Genomic DNA, 26,491 nt, shown 5'->3' with positions numbered 1-26,491 from the left:
CCACAATTGTAGAAATGACCCACAAGAACAGATGCCGTAAACTAGCCCATCTCATGGTAAAGTCAAAGATGCTCTGAAAGGTGCTGCTATTTCTTTCTCCCTTTGGGCACAGGAGGACCCAGTCCCAAAAGAATGCTGTTGCCATTGTCAGCAAACATGTGGCTTTACTGGAGCAGGCAACCAGGATAACAGGTTTATAAAAGCAGCTGCTTATACCTGTGCCCAAGGACTGGGCATGTAGTTTTAGAAACTTGAATCATTTGCCTTTGAATTTGCTCTCAAATTTAAAGCCTCCCCTTTCACCCTCCTCTCTGGCCTCTGTAGCCCCTGCTTTCTTTGCAGCCCAATTGGCCACTTCTGGCTTCCTTTTGCTGCACTGTTAAGTACATTGCTTTGTTTCAAAATTGGCAGGAATGATTTCTCCTTTAACTAGAGTCTTTTGAGTATGAACTCATTCAGATCTCTGTCTTTGAGATCCTATGGGATTTGGTTATTTTATCCCACCCAACAGCTGGCATTCCAGAAGGCAGCCTGGGCTATAGTCAAAATATATTGCAAATGTATTAAGTATATATCAAACCCTCAGTTACCCAGAACCTAGGGAATGAGAGATTCTGGGGAATGGAATTTTTTGTTACCTGAGAGTTACATGACGTCACTCCAAGTCCCCTTTTGTCCTCCCACTCTTGGTCTTTGAAATGCTGCTGAAATGACCCTACCCTCTTTTCTGCCTTAGTAAGGCAAGTCCAGTTAACCTATTCTTTGTTCAGTTGTTGAGACTTCCAACGGTCTCCAGGTTCTCATACCTTATATCAGGAATCGTGTCAAAGCCTGGCTTGGAGAAGGTATATGAAATGGAGCTTGAAATCTGCTGAGACCCTGGAATATATTTTGCTTTCGTTAAAATCCAAAGTGGCCTCTTTCTCTTCAAAGAAGGCTATGGGGAGAGGCTCTGTTGAGGAAGAGTCCTGATTAGTAATGTTCCAGTAAATGGAATCCTTATTTAAAATTAACCACAATTGATGCTGTTTTCATCAGAATAGCCTAGACTTGAAGTTATGAATAAATCTACCTATCTAAGCTACTGTGCTTTGTTGTGAATATGCCCAGAATCTCAACATCTGCAACATAACCAGCCACCTGGATGTAACTGGGCGGGGGGGTTAATTTGTGAAGGAAGGGTCACAAACTCCACCCAGGCCTTCTAGCCACCCAGCCTGCAGTTGGGTGGACCAAAGAGACCAAAAATGCTGTATTATATTTTGGCTGTTTCTACTAACTTTTATCTTATTGTATCCCACATTGGCTTCAGGAGTTATATATGTCTGGGAAACTGACACTGCAAAGTTCTGGCTTATTCCCTGCCCTGGTGCTAAGTGATAAATATAGACCTCAACCACTACAGAAATTTGGCCAGGATTCCAAGGGGTGTGTGTGTGTGTGTGTATGTGTGTGAGGGGCAGTGACTGATGGGCCACTCTGACATGTGGGCTAGAAAAAGGCTTCTTTATGTCTAAGACCCTCTTTGGGGGCTAGGGGGAGTAAAGGGTGGTCCTAGCCTCTAAAATCGGAAAGCATAATCCTCATTTTAAGAGCCTCATAGAGTGACACAAATAGGCAATATTGTAGGTGGCTTGGTGTGTGCGTGCGGGGGGAGAGCAAAGGGAATCTTTCCTGACACCCTGGATCCTTTTGCATGAGATCAGCCTTATGAAAAAAGCAAGTTATTCCTAGCCATCTCTCCTCACCCCAACTCCCACCCACACCCTACCCCCCCCCACACACACTGATATCCAACTCACAATTGAGAAGAACACAACTTAAGATTTCCATTGAGCCCGTTGTATCTCGGGCGCTGGAGAAGGGCACGGGGTGAGAAGAGACATGAAGGTGGAAGGGGTGAGTCGCTCATCCTCGTGACCCAGAATATCACCCCCTCTCTGTAATGATGAGCTTGCTTTTCCATAAGGGCTTTCCCTTGATTCGGGGAAGGGGCCAACCAATGAGAGAGGGGCATGTTAGATTATTTTGGGGAAGGGCTCATGCCAGGAGGGTTCACTTTTACTAGGTGCCAAGTGTCCCCAGCAGCCAGTGTCTCCTGTACCAGCAGAAGTTCCAGAACTCTCACCCACTTGTCTGCTTCTGCTGCATCTTTGCCCACTGAGCAGCCATGAGAAGGCAGCACCGGTCCAGAAGGGCTCCAACCTTTCCCCATGGCTATCGCTACAGACTTGTGAGTCCCAGGGAGCAGAACATTTTGCTGTTCCTTTCTGGTGGGGTAGTTTGGGGGCTGTGTAGGTCTGGGCTTATGGCTGCTTTTCATTGTGCTAAGCAGGAACAGTGAAGTTTATGGAAGCCCAGGCTTCAAGTAGGAGCAATGGCTCCCAACACCCCAGGGCACCCCACATTGCTGGAAGGAAGGAGAAAGCCCCTCTTCCTGAAAAACAAAGATAAGGATTAGAGAAGGGGGAGGTGCCAGAGAATAAGGGGCCTTGTAAATTTTTTTTTAAAAGTCCAGAATTTGAGCAGACCTTTTGGAGCCTGGAAGCAGGGGTTTCATTCTGATAGCAAGAAATTTAACCAAGAGAGAAGGGGAGGGGAAGAGGAAAGGGAAGACTGCCTACCCAGCTGTTTCAGTCCCTTCGGGTGGTAGGTTCTTAGGAACCCAGCTGCTCTTCTTCTAAAGCAGAAATTCCAAACTCTAACTATAATCATAGAATCCTCGATATACGAAGCTGGGAGGAGTCCTAGAGATCATTCCCTCCAGGACCCTTCATTATGTAAAGGAGGCTTCCGGGGCTTAGAACCTGGGAGTGACTTGCAAGTTAGTGGAAGAGCCAAAGTGAATGCAAATCCCTTCACTTCTAGTCTTGTGCTCTTTCCATTACACTGTGCAGTATGCAGCCCCTTAGCCCCCAATCCACCCCACCGATTGCCATCCTGCCTGCCACCCTATCCTGCCCAACACACACATGCATGCACACATACACGTACACACCCCTTTGGTGTCACCACTCATCTCCAGAGTACAGTATAAATTTCTTTATCCAAAAGTTTATTTGGATTTACTCTGCTATAAATCATTAATCTATGCCACACACAGTACTTTCTTTTCAGTGGTGGTGGTGGTTGGGCGGGTAGTCTGAAACCTCTCTCAGAGATTACATATTCCAGGACTTAAGTAAAGACTATCAACCACCAAGAGAGGGAAATGCGAATTCTTCTAGTCTCATAAACTACAGAGGGCTTCCCTTACCTTTCCAGCTATAATGTGTAGACTTTCTTTTGACACCCCCCAAAGACCCTTCTAGCTCTCAAAGTAGTCATAATCTGTGGGGCATATTCCTCACTTGGCTTCTTTTCTATGGAATGTTTCTGAAGTGTGTATAATTTCAATTGTTGTCAACTGATTTGGTTTTAAATGCATTGGGGGAATTGGCTTCTTAGGGGGAATACGTAAGCAAATTAAAAAGAAATTATTTGATTCAGTGTATAATAATCGTGTGCTAATTTATTTTTTTAACATTCACCAACCGATTAAATGTTTGCAGGGTGTTGCTCAGTGCAGGGCACAAGTTTATCCTTGGGGTCATATTGTTTATATATTTGTTTATATGTTTATATATTTAGATTGCTCAAAATGGAGCCACCCTCTGCCCTTCAGACTCTTCCCTTTTAGGGCAATGGCTCCAGCACCCACCCACTTCCCTACCCCAGCACACTCACATATGCTATCACGTGAGAACAGTGCCGCTTTAGGAAACTGACAAAAACAGAATGTTGGGGGTAAACATTCTCACTACCAAAGGATTCCCTACTGGATTTCATTAGATAGTTGCGTGAAAACTGCAATCTACGCACGATTTAATTAACGAGGAACACCTTAGGAAGGCAGCGCTTGCACAACATGAGGCTCCCCTGTACCTGGAAGCAGGGGAAAGGAAAAAGGATATTTGAGGTTCCTGAAAGAAGGCTCAGGCAATGTGAGAGCCGTGGGGAAAGTAGCTCTGAGAAGATTCACTCCTCCTAGAACGGCAAGGCTTCAATGACAAGCCATCTTTAATGGCGCTATCACGACAGCTCATACATACAAATAAGATCAGGCTGAGGCCAAGGCCAACTGCCTCCTCTATGGGGCAGAGGTGGCAGGCATGCATAGGCAACAAAGAGAAAAATGATGTTGTTCAGGAAATAGAAATTACTCCACCATAAGATGTTATACTGCAGATTCTCTGAGCTTCTTAATTGTAGGAGGTTCTCTGGGGGCCATGATGACTACTCTGTACAGTTCACATGACTGCTGAGGTCAGGGTGACAAGCTACGTGACAGCATTCCCCAGAGTCCTGGCTCAGGGCTTTAAATCAGGCAGTCATCCTTGACATTTGGTCAGTACCCGCTCTGTACTCAGCTCTGGGCTTCGCACCATAGAGGTCCATCAGGGAGTTAGAAAATATATACCTTGCCCCCTGGGCACTCAGAACGTAGTTTGGGAGGTCAAATGTGTACTTAGGTTCCTACACAAGTGAAGGAGATTGAAGAACATTTCTTAATGCTTTCAACGGTAAGTGATAGGGTTTATTCTCCTAAGCCTTACACTGTGAGTCCATGTCAAAGTCAGAAATTCTTGATTGTAAGTGCCTCCACTCTCTTAAGAACACGATCTAACATTGTTGTGCTTCATAAGTCTGCTAAACTACCTCTAAGCACTTGCACTCAATGTGATGGGAAATAAAAAATCATTGTCCAGGGTATCAATAGATAATGGTTCTGAGATCGTCAACTATCATGAATTTACTGTGTAGCATTGACTAGATTATGTCCCCTCTCTGGGCCTCAGTTGGACAAGGAAATCTTAAAGGTCCTTGTCAGTTCTTCTACGCTGTGTGATATAAAGCTGTACATTTGAACAAATTAGAGAACAATTCAAGAGTGCTTATGAGCAAGAGCTAGATAGTGCTGAGAAGCTTAGAACCTTATCATTCTGTATCACTTTTACTGAATCTAAACAACCTAGTTTCCTGAATCTCCCACCAAATGCAACATCTCTAGCTGAGTGCCCTCTACGTGGCCTTTGACGAATCAGGCAGGGAGAGGGCAGCACAGAGCCCCTGGTCCTATCATTTGACACAACCAGCCCCAAACAGGTGCAAGGCCCTGCCGCTCTTCAGATTTGGACAGCAGAGAGAAGGGAGGGTGGCTTCATTTTCTGCTGCTGCAGTGAGCCTTGGCAGACCCCCAAACAGCAAAGATCCAACTCTCCAGACTGGCTGGGAGGGACTTGAAATACCACTTGGTGAAGTTTGGGTTTTTCTTTTTCTTTCTTTTGTTAAATTTGCATAGAACTCAGTTTCCATTTCAAGTAATGGTGGTGATCAGTCAACAAACAAATATTTGCTGAGCAGGTACTACATGCCCAGTTTTTGCCTAGGGTACAAGGGAGGCTAAGGAAGTATCCCTTGGGGTCCCAGCCCCTGGTGGTCTGTCCAACCAGTTTAAGGTAGGCAGAGTTTCCAACTAGGCCAACAGTCAGAGAAGGAGCAAATAATTCCCTATGTCTTGTTTCTTTGGGGAAGGCAGTCTAAGTTTTGAGGAAGGATACAGCAGCTTGCCTCTCCTAATGGCTGACCCAGGCTAATTTTAGATACAACTTGGGATGGTGAGGGTGGGCAGCTGAAAGTTTACTGGGTGTTAGGACGAAACTAGCTTAGACTTGTTTCCATCATGGAAACAAGTGTCTAAAACAACTCCATCCTCCAGTGTTGAGCTCAGCTTTGTCCTAACAGGCCAGGCAAAGTCAAGCAGGAGGCCACAGCCCCACGGCAGGGTAGTGACATGAGCAGTCCTGGGGAAAGAGACCAAATGCCTGAAGCTGAACATAAAATCTGCACTTCTATGGAAAGATTTTGGAGTAGAGAGGAGATTTTCCCAAAAAGAACAAAGGGAAGGAAAACCTGCCTCTGTAACAAGGGGTATGTTTATGGGGAAGTGGAAATTTGAAATGTCTCCAAATATTGAGCCCTTTTCCATTTATTTTTGGCTGGTGGGATGCTCCATTGGAAGTATTTCTACAAAAAAAGGGCGTTATGATTTGTCACTATTCCAGGATGATCAGGATGAAGCGAACCAGAACTACTTGGCAGATGAAGAGGAGGAAGCAGAGGAAGAGGCTCGGGTGATGGGGGTACCCAATTTGGAGGAGAAAGAGAAAGAAGAGGAGCAAAATGAGGAGGAAGAGGGTCAGGGTCAGCCAACAGGCAATACCTGGTGGCAGAAATTGCAACTCATGAACGAATACCTGTGGGATCCGGAGCAAAGGATGTCTCTGGCCCGAACAGGTCAGAGTTGGAGTAAGTCCCAGTCATCCCAATGTCCCAGTCGGGTGTCCTTTGCTTTTGGCTTGGTGTCCAGGGCACCTTTACCATACGCTGGATGGGCTTGTCTGCAAACTTCTCTTAGCATTTCATCTAAAGGAACCAGTGCCTAGGGAAATGCTGGGACTATGAGATCCCATCAGAACAAACTCCAAGTGGGTGAACAGACTTGATTGTGTGGCTGAAATCCACTAGACCCAATATTGGTTGCAGTGCAGAGAGGCAATGAGAAAGAGTTGTAAAAGCACAGAATTTATTTTAAATTCCAGCCTCATCACTTTCTACCCATGTGACCTTGGGCCCATCATTTACTCTCTCTGAGCCTCAGTTTCTCACCTGCCAAATGAGGGAAATAATCCCTGCCTTGCCTTTCTCACAGGATTAGTGTGAGGCTCCAACAAGATCATAAAAATTGTCAAGTTGAAAGTGCCAAGCAGAAGACTATTTCTAGGATATGAGACTCAAGCCCCTGCTAACCCAGCCAACGGTTTATAAACCTCATCACTTCACCTACTAACATCAGAAAAGGAGACCCAGGAGGCCCACCTCTGGCCCCAGCTTGTGAGTGCTGCACTGTCCCATGGTGGACCCATAGGGATTAGGTTTAAGGGGATCATTGCTAGAGATGAAGACTGAGCCTCATATTGTTTGGTCAATGGCAGAATTGTATTCCTTCCCATTTCCTCTTTGTATCACATGCTGCCACCACTTTTCCATCACAACTTACCCAACACTTCCTTCCCAGGGTCCTGCACTCCTTTTAAACTACTAATGCTGAGGCTTCTCCTCAGGAGATTTAGCCTGTGGTAAAATTCACACTTGTCACACTCTCTGCGCAGCCCAGAAAAAGAGCAGCTGCTGGTTAGGAACGCAGTTAATCCGCAGGAAAAGGAAAAAGATAGAGGGTGCCATGGATGAAATAAGAGTCGACCTAGTGCCAAGGGTCTAGAAGTTCATGGTCGAGCCTTCTAAAGGCCCCTTTGGCTGAGAATTCTCTCTCTCATGGTTTATGTTTTAATTCAGCTCAGTCAGGGTGAAACAGCCAGGCCTGCTTCCTGGAATTAGGAATAGCAGGTGTGGGGCTCTGAACAACACCCACCTCCCTTCACTCCTCCTCAGTTCCCAGCCCCACCCCTTCCCATCCCTCTAACTCTCAACTGGAACAAATGTACCATTCAAGGGACATTCCGACATTCTGGAAGCTGCAGACAAATGCTAGACACCCATCAGGGCTCCAGAGGGGACACAGCTGTTTCTCCCTTGCCTAAAGAGGATTAGAAAAACAGGCCCTGTGAAAATGCAAGTGTGATTATGGGAGGGGGAGCCATACATTAACCCCTAAACAGCTAGCACTGGAACTTCACCCAATGAGCTGACCTAAATTACTCCTGCGGAGGACAATACATAGGCCAATAAGTGGGAATGAGGGTGGAAGTTTCAATGTCCAGGAAGAATATGGCAGTGGGGACACTGTATGGTAGGCCATGACCAGGCCACTGGGTAGCAGGTATAAGAAGAGTTCACAGACTCAGGCTTTTTCTGTTGGGCTACCTCTAAGCAAAGGACAAATTAGTGATGTCAATGCCTAGATCACCACACATGCATTTCTGCCCCCTTGTCTGAGAGTGAGTTGCCCATTTGGGCACTTTACTATAACCCTGTCCTAGACTGGACATCAACGTATCCGACACATTCCCCCAGCCAGTTATATTCTGGACTTTCCCTTTGGTACCTGGGCAACCCCTCTTCTTAGGACCTATATGTTATTTTATTGGATACTGACAAGAACTGTATGAGCTAGTAATATTATTATCCCCATTTTACAGATGCAGAAACTGAGGCTTAGAGAGGGTAAGTAACTTGTCTAAAGTCACAGTTAATAAGTGGCAGTGTTGGGATTCAAACCCAGGTTGAACGAACACTAGAGTTCATTCTCTTACCAAGACACCAGGACCTGATGGGGGTGCTTTGGAGGGAGAAGTGAAACATCGGGAGCACTGGTACCTAGTTGTCTATCCAAGCCGGGTGGGGTATTGCAGGAGGGAACCTTAGATTTCCTCTGAGAGGGACCCAAATAAAACTTGGACATCTGGAGCAGCAAAGGTTGAGGGGAGCAGTGGGTTCAGATGGAGACAGTGCTGGGTTTCACCTGTGGGGTTAGCTGAGTTAGTTAACCTATCACAGACTCCGGGGCACCCCTGTCCTGGGTGAGGCTGAGGGGACTCATTGCTAGTACCATTCGCCCATCTACAGCTTCCTGGCCACACATCCTGGGCAAGAAGGAAACTATCTCTAAGGAAACGTACCCATATTCCATTGTTTTCCCTTCATCTGTGGAAACTGAGCCTTCAAGTCCCCCAAGATGGCTTCAGCTGTTGATTTCATTCCCAGGATGGGGATGGGGGAGGAGGAATGGAGGAGGAGGCACAAAGCACTAGGATAGCCAGTGGGCAGTAGCCAAATATCACATGCACACAGGCATGGCTGTTTCTTCTCTAGGGACTCCAGTTGGACCAAATTTTCATGTTCCAGTTCTGCTTTAGTTCATTTGATAAAACATAAAGGGTCGATTCCATTTCCAGTTGGATTACGAAGGGTTTCTCCCCCTCTCCCCTACTCCCCCTACCCCCAGTCTTTTTTTGGTTAATTTTATTTGGTTCATGGTTCAATTAAAAAATTAATAGTTGGATTCAGTTTTTGGTACAGCAAAGTTACGTGGTTCATTCCAGATTCTAGTTCACAATTCAGTTCAAATCTTCAGTTCGCTGCTGTAAGCCAGAGCCAGGTATTGTTGCCTGATAGGGCCCCAAGGAGAACTTGAAAAGAGCTTCCCAGAAGCCATCTCACACACACTTTCCTCACTCGGGACTGACTAATCCTGGGGCCAACCGAGTCTTACCAAAGCCCACAGAGTGGGAATCCACACAGCCTTGCTTCTGAACCTATAGCAATAACAATACTACTAGTAATAATAACAGTGACTGCCCTTAATAGACCACTCACTACCTGCCAGGCTCTATGCAATGCTGCTTCCGTGGATTATTCATCCGTAAGAAATAAGTATTATTATTGTCCTCATTTTACAGATAAGGAAATTGAGGCCCAGAGAGGTGAACAGAATGTCCAAGATTAAACAGTTAGGGAGTGGTATCGTCAGGATAGGATGTGAGGAAAGGCTGAATTTCAGGTATGGTTAGAGAGATAGATAAGGATATGCGGTAAGTGCTAAACTTACGCCCATTTTATCTGTGAGGAGTCAGAGGTCCAGAGAGGTTCTGGAAGTTGCCCAAGCTCACAGGTAGCAAGCGGCAGTGATGAAATACGGTTTCCTCCTCCTCCCTTCCCTACCCTGTGTTAGCGTTCTTTTGGAAAATCGGAGCCACTTAAACTTTTGCTCAAGATGAATAAGGTTTGAAATAAGTAGGGTCAAACCTCATTCTGCCTTGATTAGAGGCAAGTCCAGTGGAAATTAATCAAAAGGTTGAATTATAGACCATGTGAAAAGAAATGCTGTTTCATTACTTGCAAATACATGTAATCACTGGAGCCAAGCTGCTAGGGCTCTTCAGGGTACCTGCTTTAATGAATAGCGAGGAATGATTTGTACTTAGGATACCAACTGTTGCCCAGAGGGCTCATAAGTAATTTGCCCTTGGCAGCACTTTAAACTCCACTCCCCTGTAATCTTGTTCACGGTTATCATTTGCTCAGCAAGCCCTTCCATCGGAGATGCTGTAAAGGTAAGCTGTAACCAGACTCCTGACACAATTCTCACCAACTGTAAACTGGTGAGATCTGAATGAGCAAGGACATACTGAATCTGGGGAATAAGACTTTTTTTTTTTTTTAAAGCCATCTCACATGTTTGGGTTGGTCCTGGTTCACGAGTTCAAGTGCTGGGGCGGAGGAAGCAGGGCTTGTTGGCAAGCACTGACCACTCTAATCTTTGATTGTCCTGCAGGCCTGATCTTGGTCATTTACTTCTTCTTCTATGCCTCTCTGGCTGCTGTGATAACTGTCTGCATGTACACGCTATTTCTGACCATCAGTACTTACATGCCGACCTTCACTGAGAGGGTGAAGCCTCCTGGTGAGTGCCCAAATGTCCTGCGTTGTCAGAACTCGCTGGACAGATATCTGCTTGCACAGCACGTTCAGCCTCAATTAACTTTGGCTCTTCCCGGTAATGACTTAGGGATTCAATTATTAAGAGTAAATGTAAAATGGTACTTGGCAAATTATGGTCCTTTTCATTTTGATTGCCTGGGGGGAGATGGTTTCATGGGAATCGATACAAAAAAAAAATTATCCCAAGAATGGGTTAATATATCCGAGACCTGTTTTCATTGCCAGGAGTTATGATCAGACCCTTCGCCCATAGCCTTAACTTCAACTTCAACGTCTCTGAACCTGACACTTGGCAGCATTATGTGATTAGCCTAAATGGCTTTCTCCAGGGTAAGTAAGTTCCTCTGAATGGTGGAAAGCTCTTTTGAAAGGTGATGGGAGGGAATTCAAAATTCATCTGGCCCAGAAATCCCACCCTTACTAACCCCAGCCTGTCATGGTCTTTTCTTACTTTGCATCCCCTCAGCACCTGTAGATACAATTGAAATGACTCTAGTTTGTGATTGTATGTTGCCTTGAAAGCATACAAGCCAATTCTCCAGCAAGACTATAAGCTCTTTGGGGCAAAGGACTCGCTTTCTTTTCTTGAACACCCTATAGCACCTAGTTAAGACCTGGGCACATTCAGGTGTCTCAATGAAGTTTTGCTAAATACATGCAATGATAAATTATGAAAGATAATTCGGGGGGGGGTGGTGAGAAACGGAGAATGTTCTCCAGAGCTGGAAGCTTCCTGCCTCCTATACTTTTTCAAGGTAAGAGAATCCATTTCTCGAATATAGGCTATCTTGAAAGGAGAGAGAAACTGTCTTTAACAACATTCCAGAAGGGAGTTAGAGGATGAACCCCTGGATGGTATTCACTCCAACATTTTGATCCCAAGTGTTTTCAAGATGCCTATCTCTATGGGGTCCTCAGGTACCTATTCAGGGACAAATGAATAGCTTTGTGGGAGGCCCTTCTGCATGGTGAAAGCTGAGGTAGAGAAGTAGGTAAGGTAGAACACAAAGCAGGCAGGCTCTGTATTTATCCAGCTATCCAAGAGAAGCCTCGGAAAAAAGCCAGTCAGACTGTTTTGGTTGGCCCAGTCTGGATGAAGGGGGGGCAGGGGAGGGGAAGGGAGGCTAAGCGCACTGAATTGGAAGAACAATCTCTTATCCTGTGCCAGGAAGTGTTACTTAAGCGCATACATTTTGTCATTTAACTGTAAGCCTGCAGTGGTAGAGTCTATAGTCCCCTTCTTACAAATGAAGGAGCTGAGGCTCAGAAAGGGGAAGTAACCTGACCAACAGCAGAAGCAGCATGTGAACCCAAGCCCATATTCTTGATACCTTTGCTACTCAAAGTGGGAACAGCGTGAGCATTGTCTGGAAGCTTATTAGAAGCGCAGAGTCTCGGGCCCCACTCCAGAACTACTGAACAGGGCTCTGCGGTTTAACAAGATCCACAGGTTTTTTGTATGAACTCTGAAGCTTGAGAAGCACTGCTTTACGTAACTCTGTGCTGCTGCCCTAGGACCAGACCAAAAACCAAACCAAACCAGTTGCTGTTGAGTCAATTCTGACTCATGGTGACACCCTGTGTGCTGGGTAGAACTGCTCCATAGGGTTTCCAAGGCTGTGACCTTTCAGAAGCAGATCGCCAGGCCTTTCTTCCAAGGCACCTTTCAGTTAGTAGTCAAGCACTTAACTATTTGCCATATGACCAGGAGCTATAAATTCAACTTTTATCAGTAGTGCTAATGTTATTTTGGGTAAGTCTGAGCTCCAGATTCCTCACCTGTAAAACAAGGGGACTAGATTCTTTCTGAGTCCATCCAGTCCCATGTGTGGCAAAAAAAGAAAAAAAAAATATATATATATATATATATATATATATATATATATATATATATATATATATATATAGTGCGTCATAGTCGGCACAGCATTTGCTTTCAAAATGCTTGTGAGCTATTACAAATATATTGCCAGAATCTCTGCCTAGGAAAGCCCACTGAGAAGCTAGTAGATGGACAAATACTAATAATGTATTTGGGGGGAGGAGCATTTAGGAAAAGCATTGGATTCTTAGCTCCCAGATATAGATAATATGTCCTGCTAAAAAGGAACACATCTCCAAAATAGACATCCCAGAGTATCAGTTTCATTCCCATGAGGACTGGGATTTTGCAATAAGGGTCATGCCCATGTCACATTATTTTTAATGGGACTGCCTCAAGAGAAACAATGAGTACGTGATTGTGGCTTCTATTTAGAAAGTTATTATATGAGCAGAGTTCTTGTTCTAAAAAGAAAGATTAAAACAAAACCTTGAACTGAATGTAGCTTTGTCAAAGGAAACACAACAGCATAGCTGACCCTATAGGACAGAGTAGAACTGCCCCCTTGGGTTTCCAAGGCTGTAATCTTTATAGAAGCAGACTGCCACATCTTTTTCCCACCCAGTGGCTGGTGGGCTCGAACTGCTGACATTTGGCTAGCAGCTGAACACTTCACTGCGCCGCCAGGGCTCTTAATAATATCAAACCCGAGCTTCAACCTGTCTAGATGAGGATCCAGGAGCACATTTGGAGTCTTGCCTCTGGTTGATTATAGGTGTACAATCTCCTCTGAAAGACCGAACTACTTGAAACATGAACCCACTTAGAACCAAATTGGGACTAATGAAGTAGTTTCCAAAGGCCAGTTCTATGGCATCTGGCAGCCCAAAGCCTCAGCTCACAGACAGCCACTTTCAGCTCCCTCCCTGATGTAGGTATGTACCTTGGACAAATGTTACATTCCATGAAATGTAAATAGACACTAGCCCCGGGTGCTTCATGCCTCAGTGTGCAAAATTTCACTCCCTAACTCTCTCAAAGACCCTGGAGTTGTCAGTAGTTTCTACCTTTCAGCCTAAGCTTCTGTTTTGCAGTGCTCCTGTCTGAAGAATGAGGAACTGGCTTCTTCCCTCCTCCTCCTCAGCCCTCTTCCTCCCATTCCACAACATACATTTCCCCCACTTTCTTGTATCACGTGCCTTTCATTGACCTCAAAGGGAGCTGTTTCTTAGGTTGAGCTTCAAGGAGATTTAACCCAGAAGTTTAGCCTCCTTATATACACCATGCCTTGACATGATTCAGTCCCTCTTCCAAAATCTATCTCCTATGTGCCTATTTCTCTCCGAGAAGTAGAAGAGGCAGCCTTTCATGTGAACAGTTTACTATGTCTGAAAAGAAATCATGGAAAATAGAGAAAAGTTATCAAGTAATCAACAAATGACCCAGAGACGGATATCCAGAAGTTCTGAGGGAATGAGAAGAAAGGGGGCAGCAATCCAAGTGGGCTGAGGTGACTAGCCAGGAAGGCTTCCTGGAAGGATGTTGGAGGCGAAGGGCCTTGGGCACCTGATCTCAGGTCCCAGAGGCCAGGATGGACTGAGTGGGCTTTCAGAGGAGTGCAAGCAAGCTGGAGAAAGAAAGCCAGGGAGGGAAGACTACTGGAAACATGCCCATCCCCTATAGCACATATCTAACGTGACCTTTTGCCACTCACACACACTTTAGGCTATAATGACAGTCTTCAAGAGGAAATGAACGTAGATTGTCCACCAGGGCAGTACTTCATCCAAGATGGCAATGAGGATGAGGACAAGAAAGCCTGCCAATTTAAGCGTTCCTTTCTGAAGAACTGCTCTGGTCTGGAGGACCCTACTTTTGGCTACTCTACTGGACAGCCCTGCATCCTTCTAAAGATGAACCGGGTACATTGGGCCTTGATACTCTGCTGGGGATAAGTGGGTGAGCTGAGTAGGAGGGTTCTGGCCACTCCATTTCTATGAGCTCTGTCTTCACACATCACAGGTTTGACCATTTTTACCAACAGCATCAGTAATATAAACAACCAGACAAACCTACCAAGCAGTAATTTCTTCTTCTCCCTAAACACAACTTTAGGTGGGGTCAAGGGCAGTTTTTATATTATAAAATACGTATTTTCCTTCTCTCCTGCCATGACTTAGGGGTCTGACAGAGCCTTACCAAGCACACCCCTCTTGAAACTAGAATGTTCTTTACATTTTTAGGATTATCTTGCTGCAATTTCCACTGAATATCAGACACAAACACAAAGAATAAGCTGGGCTACACAGCTCTGAGGATATTTTGCGGTTTCTGCTTTCTGTGACACTTCTGAGGGGGCAAAATAGACAAAGCTTACGCCTGAGGAAGGATGACTCAAGGGGAATTTAGGAAAAGCCCATTTTTACTGTCAAATCTTTTTTTAATTTTTATTATTTTTTTAAACACTGGTTTTCTTTTGACAGATTGTAGGCTTTCGTCCTGAGCTTGGAGATCCTGTGAAGGTTTCCTGCAAAGTTCAGGTAAAGTGCCTTTTTGAGTAAGTACTGTTAGCGCTTCGGTTTCATGTAAAAAGGTGGTTCATCCCTTTCAAACTCTCCACACGTGGATGGTTGGCTGTGGGTTAGGGAAAGGGTTAATCTTCTTATAACCAGACCTCCCTCTGGGGCCTTCAGGCCTCCCTATTTCCATAAAGCATTTAATTTGTGTGTGTGTGTGTGTTATGATTTATACCTGTGAAGGCCAAAGATTGAACCTCAGCCACAGCAAGGAACAACCGTTAATTGGGATTCTGTTTACACTTTTGCTTTTGGCTCTAATTGTTTCTTTGAACTAAACCAAGGGCTTTCATCAGAGTCATTAGCTCCTGCTTTTGAAACTGAATTCACATTTTGCAGCAATGACCAGTGGCATTGGGTGTTGCAATAACAAAAAGCTACAACAGAAGTATAAATGGAACTCTATTAATATGCTAATTAACTGTCCTTGGAGGGACCATTAACTCCTATCTCATCTGCACCAATTAGCTCCTTTGTAGGAAAAAGCCCTAAATCTTGGGCTTGCTTCTTAAATGTGCAGTAGCCTCCTGCTGTTTGGTGGCATTAACTGCACCCCCAGCTCTGGACAGTTGTCTTGCAAATGTGCAAGGCCAGGTAAACCCATTCCCAGTACTAGAAATACAAGTCAAAACTCCAGTCCAAGTGGCAGCAGGTTGGAAAATAGCAGAAGGCAGCATTTATCCAGCCAGCATTCCACATACTGCAAGCATTTATTGATCACTTATTATATGCCTCAATGGCACTAGGTTCTGGGTTTATTATATGCCAGTCACTCTGCTAGGTGAGGGGCCCCAGTGGTGCAGCGGTTAAGAGCTCAGCTGCTAACCAAAAGGGCAGCAGTTGGAATCCACCAGGTGCTCCTTGGAAACTCTATGGGGCAGTTTTACTCTGTCCTAAGCCCAAGACTGAGTGCTAGGCCCAGCCTGATTCCTTGCAGAGGTGCTGGAGGGGTGGCCCCTCTTTCTAGAGCAGCACCAGGTAGTACAAGCCCTTTGGAACCCTTCTGTCTGGGTCCCCGAGGAGACAGCACAAAGCCATCCTGAGCACCTTTGGCCTCCTGGAACGCTCTTCTGGGGACAGGTCTGGGCTGAGCTATGCTTCATCCTGCTTTCAGGATTGTTCTGGGCTGTGGGCAACACAGTGATTTTACCTGGGGTACGGGCCCTTTAGTTCACACTTCAACCCACTGAGTGACCCTGCACCCCACATTTCCCTGCTTTTACTTACAGAGAGGTGATGAAAATGACATCCGATCCATCAATTACTACCCAGAGTCGGCTTCTTTTGACCTCCGCTACTACCCTTACTACGGCAAACTCACTCACGTAAGCCTATATCCCCCTCAGCCATCATGTAAGCATGTATCCTTTCAGTCCTTGCAGTCAGAAAGGGCTTGGAAACAGAGGAAAGGCTCTGGGATCTATGGCAATCAGGATGCAGCAAGGAGTAACAGAGGAGTGAATGGCCTCTGGTCATGACCAGGGGCTTCCTCTACCACTTCCTACTGCAACCACTTCTTCCCAGATCTGGAAAGGTCCTCAGATATGGTTGGGTCTTCAGTTTACAGATAGGGAAATTGAAGATCAAAGAGAGGAAGTGACTTGCCCAAGGTCACACAGCTAAGTAGTGGCTGGACCAGTAGCAGACAAATTACTGCCTTTGTACTCAATTATGCCCAAATAATCATACTTCTGTGTTTCTCCTATTTGAAGCCTTGGGGCAGTAGAGGACTCATCTCCAGCATAGGGAGTCAATCAGTGCTACTTCTGGTTTGATTCATGGTCTGATAGCCAGAAAAATCACAGCACGCTGAGTCAAAATTAGTTTCTCTACAGTGACTTATGGGAGAAGTATGTACTTCCTTTGCTTTCACAGGGCAGGGAGAGTATGTCAGTTGCCTAGCCATTTGTGACTTGGCATCATATTTATTCAGTTCCCTTTGTGGAGGTCATCCTATCCTGCACTGAATATCCGGTTGCATCCATCTTACCCCCTCCTGCCTTCCCTGCCCTCCCAACACTTAGAATCCATTGCTCTTTCACCTACAGGTTAACTACACCTCCCCGCTGGTGGCAATGCACTTTACAGATGTGGTGAAGAACCAAGTGGTGCCTGTGCAGTGCCAGCTGAAGGGCAAAGGCATTATAAACGATGTCATCAACGATCATTTTGTGGGCAGGGTAATCTTTACCCTAAACATAGAAACCTAAGGACTTCAGGGGGCCAGTTCTACCAGTTCTGTTTCTGCTTTATTTCAGGTTACCACTGGTAACCCCCAAATTCTTTTTCTCCAATCAGGACACAGCCAGATCATCTTTCCTTGCCTCTTGACATGTGTGTAAAATGACATTGTGGGAACGGTTTGATTTTTTTCAAGGTAGTCTCTCCTGATGACAAATAGATGATATTCATTTCCTTTCCCTCCACGTAAAACTAAAACCCATTTTTGCTGCTAAACTTCGCACTGTAGTGTAAACATAAGCACTGATAAAATTCACAATCGTCTTGAAGGAGAACTTCTATGGTGATTACAAATTCATCGCATTTCCTAAAAGTTTGTTGTTTTTAGAGGTGAGATTCCTCCCAAACAAGCTGATATTCTAACTTTTTTTTTTAACTGCCTGGCAAGGTCCTATCAGACCAACCCAGAATACACCTACAGCCTCCATACCTAGGGAACTCTGTACACAAGGGTGCTGAGAAACTGCCTGACTCCAAAGACCCAAGCCTTGCCATAGGCAACTACACACTGATTCAAAGACTGGGTTATCTTCAACTGGGACAGAAAGCAGTTCTAACTGGATGCTGTTCTAGGATAGAAATGAAGACATTCCCTGTGACTTTCTTGGGCGGTGGATCTCGTTGCTATTGGGGAGAACACCTATCACATTGATGTGATTGACACTTGATTCTTTGCTCTAGGATGCAACTATCCAAAGGCAAACATTCCTGTAAACAGATTTGTCTCAGCTTCAGACACAGGAGAAAACAAGGATGAAGATCCCTACCAGCTAATTCTTCTTGGACTATTTGTTTGACGGTAGTGTGAGGCCCTTTCGGACCATCAGGAATGGGTGTGTTGACTCCCAGCTACAGCTCTGGGGGTTAGAATCAGGGTCTGCCAACTAATACATGGCAAGACAGAAAGCTCCTGCCAGGCCACCTACACCCAACGCTGATTTGCCAGTTTTGCATTTTCTTTAAAAATGATTTGAGACAGATGTTTATCCAGGTTGTGGATCAGCCAGGCTGTTTTATCTTTGGCCATGTGACCATGTCACTGCTTCTTATCACTTCCACCAGGGGGAGGGCTGGGACAAAGAGAGAAGGCAGGTATCAAGGAATAGCTTAAATGCCACCTACAAGCAACCAGAGCCTGAATCCCCTTCTAAATGTTTACCTTCTCTCAAAACAAGGAGTCGGTAGTCTAGTGGTGGAGGCAAACAAAGAAGTAACTACAATATAGTGTGACAAGAGTTATAAAACTAGTACAGTGAAACCTGTGATAGCCGGAACTCGATGGGGCTGCCTGGTTTTTCCAGGTCTTACAAGTTTTCTGCCTCTGACAGGGTGCAGTCTTACCACTTTTCTATCCTTTCAATTAGTGAAAAATACTTGAGTTCTCCTTCTCTGCAGGTTCTGGCTTTCCCAGGTTTTACTGTGCATGGAAATGCTATGAGACCATGAGGAAAAGTAACTAACACAAGCTGAGAAAGTAACAGAGGTAATTTCACATGCAAAGTCACAATCATAAAAGACCATGTTGTAACTGTGAGCAGTTCTCATAGCTGGAGTGTAAATGGTTCAAAAGAACAGCAGGGAGTGGCAGGAGTTGGAGCTAGAGAGGGAGGCAGGGATGCAAGAAGAGTTTGAATTTTATCCAGTAGGTAAAAAGGAATCATTAAAGTGTCTTAAACAGGGAAGCACTGTGATCATATTTGCATTTTAGAAAGAGCACTTCGGCAGCCACAGCGTGAAGGGTGGATTGGAGAGGGGTGAGACTGAGGAACGGGGAATCAAGGAGGAGGAGGCCAGAATGACTCTAAGGTTTTAAGCTTGGCTAGAATGAGTTGGATGGTGACACTGTTGATCAAGTCTGGGAATACAAGAGAGAAGCACGTTTGCTTGGGGAAGAAGATGTTGAGATCAATTTTAGACATTTTAGCCTTGTGGTTCCTACTGGACAGACACTGATGTGAAGACGTAAACATATGTGGGGTTAGGGAGAAGGAAAGCTGAGAACAAAAGCAACATTTGATTAAGTGAACTCTCTTAAGAAATTCTAAGCTATTTAATCTTGGGAATTTAAGCCAGGTATAGATCTGATTTTTTTTTCTTTATAGATCTGAGGGACACCAATCTTGTCCCTCAGATCGCATTTTTCCCTGGGCTTTGTAGCAGAAGGGATTGCTGTCGCTCTGTGGAATCTCCTCCCCAGACACCATCCAACTCTTATTGAGAGTGTGGGGGGGCGGGGTGCTAACCATTAGTAACAAGTGATAGAAGATACACTACAGCAGGTCTGTGGAAAACACACACACAAAAAAACAAGAAACTGTCTCCTCCCAACCCCTTTCCTCATCAAATTTGATGTTCAAAATTAACTTAAAAATAAAAAGAACAAAATGCTTAAAGACAACAACTTTAAAAGCATTGAAAAAATTACCTCAAATAATCAAAGCCTGAAGATTCCATAGGAAAAGATAATAGAACGTCAGATCTGGAAAGGATTGTAGAAAGCGCTTAGTGAAAACAACCTGCATTGCATCTGACTCCAGGTCCATGGCTCTTTCTGCTCTACCAGGAAGTACTATCTTTAAAAAAAAAAATCAATGAATAATATCCCCAAGCATTTTTAAACATGTCAAATTTGAATTGGAATAGTTAACATTTCACAGGACTTCAACTACTGGTGCTATATTTTATACTAATATATTATCCTCTTAAACGCATTGACTATTAATCAGACAAGGTATTATGAATCTTTTGTCATGCAGCATTTCTCATTCAATGGAATCCATCATGTCCACAGTTCCAAAGCAGCATTGAATGTTGGATAAGATAGTTTCATTTGTCAGCTGGGACATGAAAAAAAAATTAGGTTTATTATACAGAACTGGATATTATAATATATTCACTAAAATTGAATACTAACTGTTTAATAAACTTCCAGTAGATTAATTTAACTAGTCCCCCATACTGGTGGTGTACCAGGATTTGATGCACATACCACCTGTTGCAATGCACTTGGTTTTACTTGATTGTCGATGAGAAAGAATACTTTCAAATACCTCCATGGTTCTGTCCATTCTAGATTTTGATTTTGGTTTTTCATCCCCACACCTTTGGAATTATCATTATTCAAAAGTAACCTTTCTTAGGCATCTATTTTCTGGGGATCTTTTGAAGAAAACATTATCTTGGGGAGTTGTTGACAACAATAAACTGAAATAAAAAAGAAATGTATGATTTCCTCTTTCTAGCCTGCACCACTGATTTGCCCATAGAAATATCAGACAAGGATATGGGTAGAAAATATGACAATTGACAACCTATTAGTTGAAGACTTTTTTTCTTCTTCTTCTCCTTTTCCCCTTCCCTTTTTTTGGCTCATGGGATTTAGCCACGCAGAGTGAAACTAAAAATCGTTTCATTTCTGAACGTTTTTCCTTTTGCAGCCTCCATGCTCCAGTTTCTCAGAAGGCTGCTTTGTCATCAAGGTTGAGTCCTGGTATAAATAGCTCTGTTTGGGTAGGAGAGGAACACTAAGACAAAATCTGAGGTAGGGGGAAGGAACCAAAATCCAAAGAGGGCTTGATGAAAGCCTGGCTGGTGGCTACAGGGCATATCTGACCACAAACTGTCTCTCAGATCAAATCTCTAGTGGCAATTGCTATAAACAACAGAAATATTTCAAGTCCCTTGCTCAACTCAGAGGCTAGGCTGAAGCGTGTTGCTATGATGGCTGGACAGGTTTCAGTGGCACTTCCAGACTAAGACTAGGCAGAAAGGCCTGGTGATTGTCTTCCAAAAAATCAGCCATTGAAAATCTTATGGAGCATACTTCAACTCTGACACACATGGAGTCACCACAAGTGGGAATCAACTCAACAGAAACTGTTTACACCTTATTTAATCTATTTTTTTAAGAGGCACTCTCCCCCACATTTTAACATTTCTGAAATTGAAGTGAATTTTACAATTGATAGCATCTTATAATTTCCATTGACCAGGTAGCACATATAACATAGATATCACTGCATATTTGCAAACTAGGCCTTAGCTGTTCATATTGTTATCACTTCAGGTGAGACAGGTTCATTGTTGGTACTCTATGTTGCGTTTAGAATGTTGTCAAAGTTATTTCACCATGATTATGCATTGAAATGAAAAGTTGATGTTTACAGAGAAAGTTCTAGGAACAGCACAGCAGGGCATAGAACAAGCAAACATCCATCATTCAAGGAACGACCTCAGTTTTCCATTTTTCCCTATATAACAATAATAAGTGCTGTACACTACCTAAAATAGGAAGATATCCACAAGTTTATGAAGATGTGTTATATTTTCCTACTGAGATATGTACAAGAGCATTGGTTACCATATGGTCTATCAAACATTTCTTGTGTTCCATCTCAGATATTCTTGGCCCACCATTCTGTTCCAACTATTACTGGTCCAATCAGCTGTGCACTGGTATGTTAGAGAGCACCTCACCTCATCATGTATTTCTCACCTTATGTCCTTATGTTCAAGAGCTTCTCTGGTTCTGCTTCACAGGATGCCTGCAGAAGCTAGTTCAGTCATTCTGATGCATGCCAAACCTGGAAGTGTGAGGAAATTAACAAGCCATGGGGGCATTCCTTGACCACTGGGAAATGAGAGAGAGATGATAAATACTCCCTTCTTCTTCAGTGAGACAAAAGCCAGTCCTAAAAATTTCAGTATGGAAATGAAAATTATAAAAAATGATTCACCCAACTAAAAATATTAAGATGAATTCTCAACGTAAAAAATTGCGATAATGAAATCAATCGCTTAATAGATACATTAGAAGCAGAGTAAACACAACTAAAGAGATAATTATTGAGCTGGAAGATAGGTTAGAAGAAACTCTACAGAATGAGATGAAGAGAGAAAACATTGAAAAAAATAAGAGCGATTAGGAAATATAACCCATATAGTCATAAAGTCCAACATACCTTTAACTAGAGTTCTAGAAAGAAAGGAATGAGACAATGGGGCTTAAACAATATTTGAAGATATAAAAGCTGAGAATTTTCCAGATATGACAAAATACCTCAACACACAGATTGAATACACAGATTCAAGAAACGAGAAAATTTTAAACATGACGAATAAAATTAAAGCCACATATCATAGTGTACAATCTCATAGTCAAATGGCAAGAAACCAAAACTAAACAGAAAATGATAAAAGCAAGCAGAAGAAACAAAGAGATTACCTTCAAAGGAGGAAAAGTTCAACTGATAGCCAATGTCTCAATAGTAACAATAGAAGCCAGAAGACAGTGTCTTCAAAATCCTGAAAGATAAAGCTGCTAACATGGAGTTCTATTCCAGTGAAAATATCCTTCAAAGATGTAAGAAAAATAAACATTTCCAGGCAAGCAAAAACAGGTAGTTCACTACCAGCAGACCTGTGCTAAATACAGTTCTAAACAATGTCACTCAGGGAGTAAGTAAATGATCCCAGACGGAGTGTTAGGGATGCAGGAAAGAATGAAGAGCAAAGAAAGTGGTAAGTAAATAAATCTAAATGAGCATTTACTTTATAAAACAATATTAGTAACATCAACATATTGAAACACACACATACACATTCTCTTTGCCTGGATTATTTATTTTGTACCAGCGATTTATTGGTCTAGTCCTGTAATAGTACTACATGGATTTCATTACAGTGGCTTTATACTGTGTTTTTATATCTGGCAATGTTAGTCTTCCCCCACCATTCTTCATTTTCATTCTTTCTTGGATATTTTCAGGCATTAATTCTTTATACAATCTTAAAGGTCTATTTATGCCCAAAGAATAGACTTTTGGGATTCTATTAGGCATTGAATTAAATATGTATATTAATATTTAGATAATCATTGCTATGGTATTAAATTCTTCCCATCTACAAACCTGACATCTCTCCCCATATGTTTAAATTTTATTTTAATTATAAGATTTTGATTTAATTATAAGATTCTTTATCTAGGTTGTATATTGTCATGGGCTGAATTGTGTTCCCCAAAAATGTCTGTCAACTTGCTAGGTCATGATTTCCAGTCTTGTATGACTGCCATTTTGTCATCTGATATGATTTCCCTGTGTGTTGTAAATCCTATCTCTATTATGTAATGAGATAGATTTGTGGCAGTTATATTGATGAGATCCACAAGATTAGATAGTGTCTTAAGCTAATCTCTTTTAAGATATAAAAGAGAGAAGCAAGCAGAGAGACTTGGGGACCTCATACCACCAAGAAAGCAGTGCCAGGAGCAGAGTGTGGCCTCTGGACCTGAGCTTCCTCCACTGAGATGCTCCCAGACCAAGGGAAGACTGATGACAAGGACCTTTCTCCAGAGCCAACAGAGAAAGAAAGGCTTCCCCTGGAGCTGGCACACTGAATTCTGACTTCTAGCCTCCTAGACTGTGAGAGAATAAATTTCTCTTTGTTAAAGCCATCCACTTGTGGCAGCACTAGATGACTAGGACAGAAATCTTTCTTCTTAAGTTTATTTCTATTTTATACTATTTTTCTGAATAGAATATTTCCCCCATTTCCATTTGTTGGTGCTTTTTGCTAGTACAGAGAAAAATCTATTTTTGTGTATTATATCCAGTGGTCTTGAAATATTTTTCTCTTAATTCTGCTATTTTTTAGAGTTTCTTGAATTTGGGGATATACATTCATACCAAAAAAAAAAGTTTTGACTTTTTGTTTTTGACGTTCTTACTGGTTATTTCATTTCTTTGTTTTAATATATTTATCAGAACCTCTGGGCTCCCTAGGTGGTGCAAATTGTTGAGTGTTCAACTACTAGCCAAAAGGTTAGCAGTTCGAACCCACCCAGAAGTGCCTCAGAAGACAGGCCTGGCGATCTTCTTTCAAAAGTTTACAGCCTTGAAAACCCTATAGAGCACAGTTCTACTCTGATACACACACAGTTCTACTCTACTTGAAACTGACTCAACACCAACTAACAAAGAACATTAGAATTTCTAAGACAATGTGCAACAATAATGATGACAACATCCCTGAGCAATTCCTGACTTTCACAGATATATTTTTATAGTGTTTTACTTTTTACAATATTTGTTGATAAATCTTGTTAAGTAGTCTTTAAGTAGATATTTTCTGTTACTCTTTAACCTGTTGTTCTTATTAGGAGGAATAGCTGCTGAATTTTATCAAATATCTTTAAAGTTATGTTACTGATACGATCTTATGACAGTTTCATTTAATCTGTTGATGTTAAAACTATGTTGATAGATTTCTTTGTATTGAACAATCTTCACGTTCCTAGAATAAATTATGCATGGTCATAGTTGATTATACATTTGACATTGTATCAGTTAGGCACACATTTCATTGCAAGTCAGCTCAACTAAAACTGTCCTCAATCATAACCTAAAACCAAACCTATTGCTGTTGAGTCCATTCCGATTTATGGCAGCCCCATGTGTTGCAGAGTAGAACTGCTCCATAGAGTTTTCTTGGCTATATTCTTAATGGAAGCAGATCGCCAGGCCTTTCTTCCACAGTACCTTGGTGAGTTTGAATCGCCAACCTCTAGGTTAGTGGTCAAGTGCAGACTGTTTGCACTACCTAGGCATCTATTCACCATGAAGACATTATTCAGCACAGCCGGAAGTCTGGAGCAGAGGGTGTCAAGGTCATTTTAGAGGTTAAATTATATAATCTAGAGCCCAAGTTCTATTAATATTTCCCACACTACCATCAGCAGTGTGTCCGCCTTGTCTCTTCTTATGGTCTCAAGACAACTACCATAACTCCAAACAACACACTCTCAAACGGGCATTCCAAACAGAAAGGGAAGAGCTGGATGTCAAAGAACTTCTCTTCATTGGCCTCCTTCTGATCACATAGGAAAATCTTTCCCAGAAACCTCCAACACATTTCCTATTATGTCTCATTGGCCAGCACAGAGTTACATGCTGTATTAGTTATCTTTTACTAAGTGACAAATTACTCCAAAATTTAGCAGCTTTAAAAAAAAACACACACACTTCAACTCCTATCTGAAGGTGAGATGAGAAGGCAGAGGGGGACAGAAGGTGGTTGAATAGACACGGGGAATACAGGGTGGAGAGGAGAAGTGTACTGTCTCCTTAGGGGGAGAGCAGCTAGGTGTACATAACAATGTGTGTATAAGTTTTTGTATGAGAGACTGACTTGATTTGTAAACTTTCACTTAAAGCACAATAAATTAAAAAAAACATTTATTATCTCACAGTTTCTGTTTGTAAGGAATCTGGATGTGGTTTACCTAGGTGCCTCTGGCTCACAGTCTTTCATAAGGTTACAGTCAAGCTGTGGCTGGGACTACTGTCTCATCTGAAGGCTTGACCAGGGAAGAATCCACTTCCAAGCTCACTCATGTTGCTGTCGGCAAACCTCAGATCTACTTCCAAGATCTCTCACGTGGCCCACTCCACAGAGCTGCCTCATGACAAGGCAACTGGCTACAACCAGTGAAACTGATCCTAGAGAAAGAGTGAGAGAGAACTCCCAAAATGGAAACCACAATCTTTTTATAACCTAATTTCAGAAGTGACATCCCATCCTATTTGTTAGGAGCGAGTCAATAAGTCCAGCCCGTATTCAAAGCAAGGAGATGACACAAGAGAGGGAATACCAGGAGCAGGGATCACTGAGAGCCATCTTAGAGGCTGCCTACCCACACACAAAGCACAAAACCAAACACTGACAAGGGTGAATCGCATTGGCTGATACCATCATAAGATTTCCTCTAGGGCTGGCCTCGTTGCTTTTTGAGCAACACTGGAGTTCTGTTAGCAAGGAAGAGAGAGGGCTTAGCTTTAGGGTATTAACCAACAATATCCGCCAGAGAAATGTCTGTACAATCTCTTTTCAGGTATTTTATGTAGAATTTTTGCAGCTATATTTGTGAGGTGGGTCAATAGTTTTATGGCTTTCTTTGCCATCTTTTTCTTACCAGGGTTTTAAAAAACATACTGGCTAGTTTGGGGTAGCTCCCATTGGCTAAATATGAAAAAAATTGAACATCAAAAATAAATAATGAAACAATTGTATTATAACCCATTGATCATAATGAGAACATACGTGTCCATGCTTATACAAATAAATGAAAGGGTAAATAAATAAATGGGGGGAGAAAGGAAAGCGTTTTCTTACAATAAAATGCCAAGTAATAAATGTAAAAGGTCCAATGGAGTTAGAAAATCATCAATGAATGTTGAAGATAAGGGATAAAAGTTTGATGATGAGTGGGATATTCATATAGTGTCAACGTATTGTATTTTTATGCAAATAACATGTGTGTTATACTTTTTTGCCAACTGTGCCATCCCTCCTG

At 42.9% G+C, this 26,491-nt stretch overlaps 1 protein-coding gene across 2 annotated transcripts; it reads left to right on the top strand.

Annotated features, from left to right (window-relative positions):
* Nucleotides 1-2,170: 2,170 nt before the first annotated feature.
* On the top strand, nucleotides 2,171-17,108 carry ATP1B4 (ATPase Na+/K+ transporting family member beta 4). 2 transcript variants are annotated; one of them, XM_049872513.1, is made up of 8 exons: nucleotides 2,171-2,233; nucleotides 6,105-6,336; nucleotides 10,334-10,462; nucleotides 10,726-10,830; nucleotides 14,048-14,244; nucleotides 14,806-14,862; nucleotides 16,128-16,223; nucleotides 16,947-17,108. In XM_049872513.1, exons 1-8 carry the CDS (start codon nucleotides 2,171-2,173, stop codon nucleotides 17,106-17,108), a joined length of 1,041 nt encoding a protein of 346 aa, XP_049728470.1. The 2 variants fall into 2 exon arrangements, with proteins under 2 accessions (XP_049728470.1, XP_049728469.1); XM_049872512.1 differs by having other exon boundaries at nucleotides 6,105-6,348.
* The last annotated feature ends 9,383 nt before the right edge of the window (nucleotides 17,109-26,491 follow it).

This window comes from Elephas maximus, chromosome X, assembly GCF_024166365.1.
Source record: "Elephas maximus indicus isolate mEleMax1 chromosome X, mEleMax1 primary haplotype, whole genome shotgun sequence".
Lineage (NCBI taxonomy): Eukaryota > Metazoa > Chordata > Mammalia > Proboscidea > Elephantidae > Elephas > Elephas maximus.
Note: the sequence above shows the minus strand (reverse complement) of the source record. Positions and strands in the feature narration are given on the sequence as shown.

Bases quoted from the DNA above. Each gene is read 5' to 3' on its own strand.
- ATP1B4 (XM_049872512.1), top strand. From the start codon at position 2,171: ATGAGAAGGCAGCACCGGTCCAGAAGGGCTCCAACCTTTCCCCATGGC. The intron at 6,349-10,333 runs GTAAGTCCCAGT...ATTGTCCTGCAG, and splicing joins CCGAACAGGTCAGAGTTGGA to GCCTGATCTTGGTCATTTAC. The intron at 14,245-14,805 runs GTACATTGGGCC...TTCTTTTGACAG, and splicing joins TCCTTCTAAAGATGAACCGG to ATTGTAGGCTTTCGTCCTGA.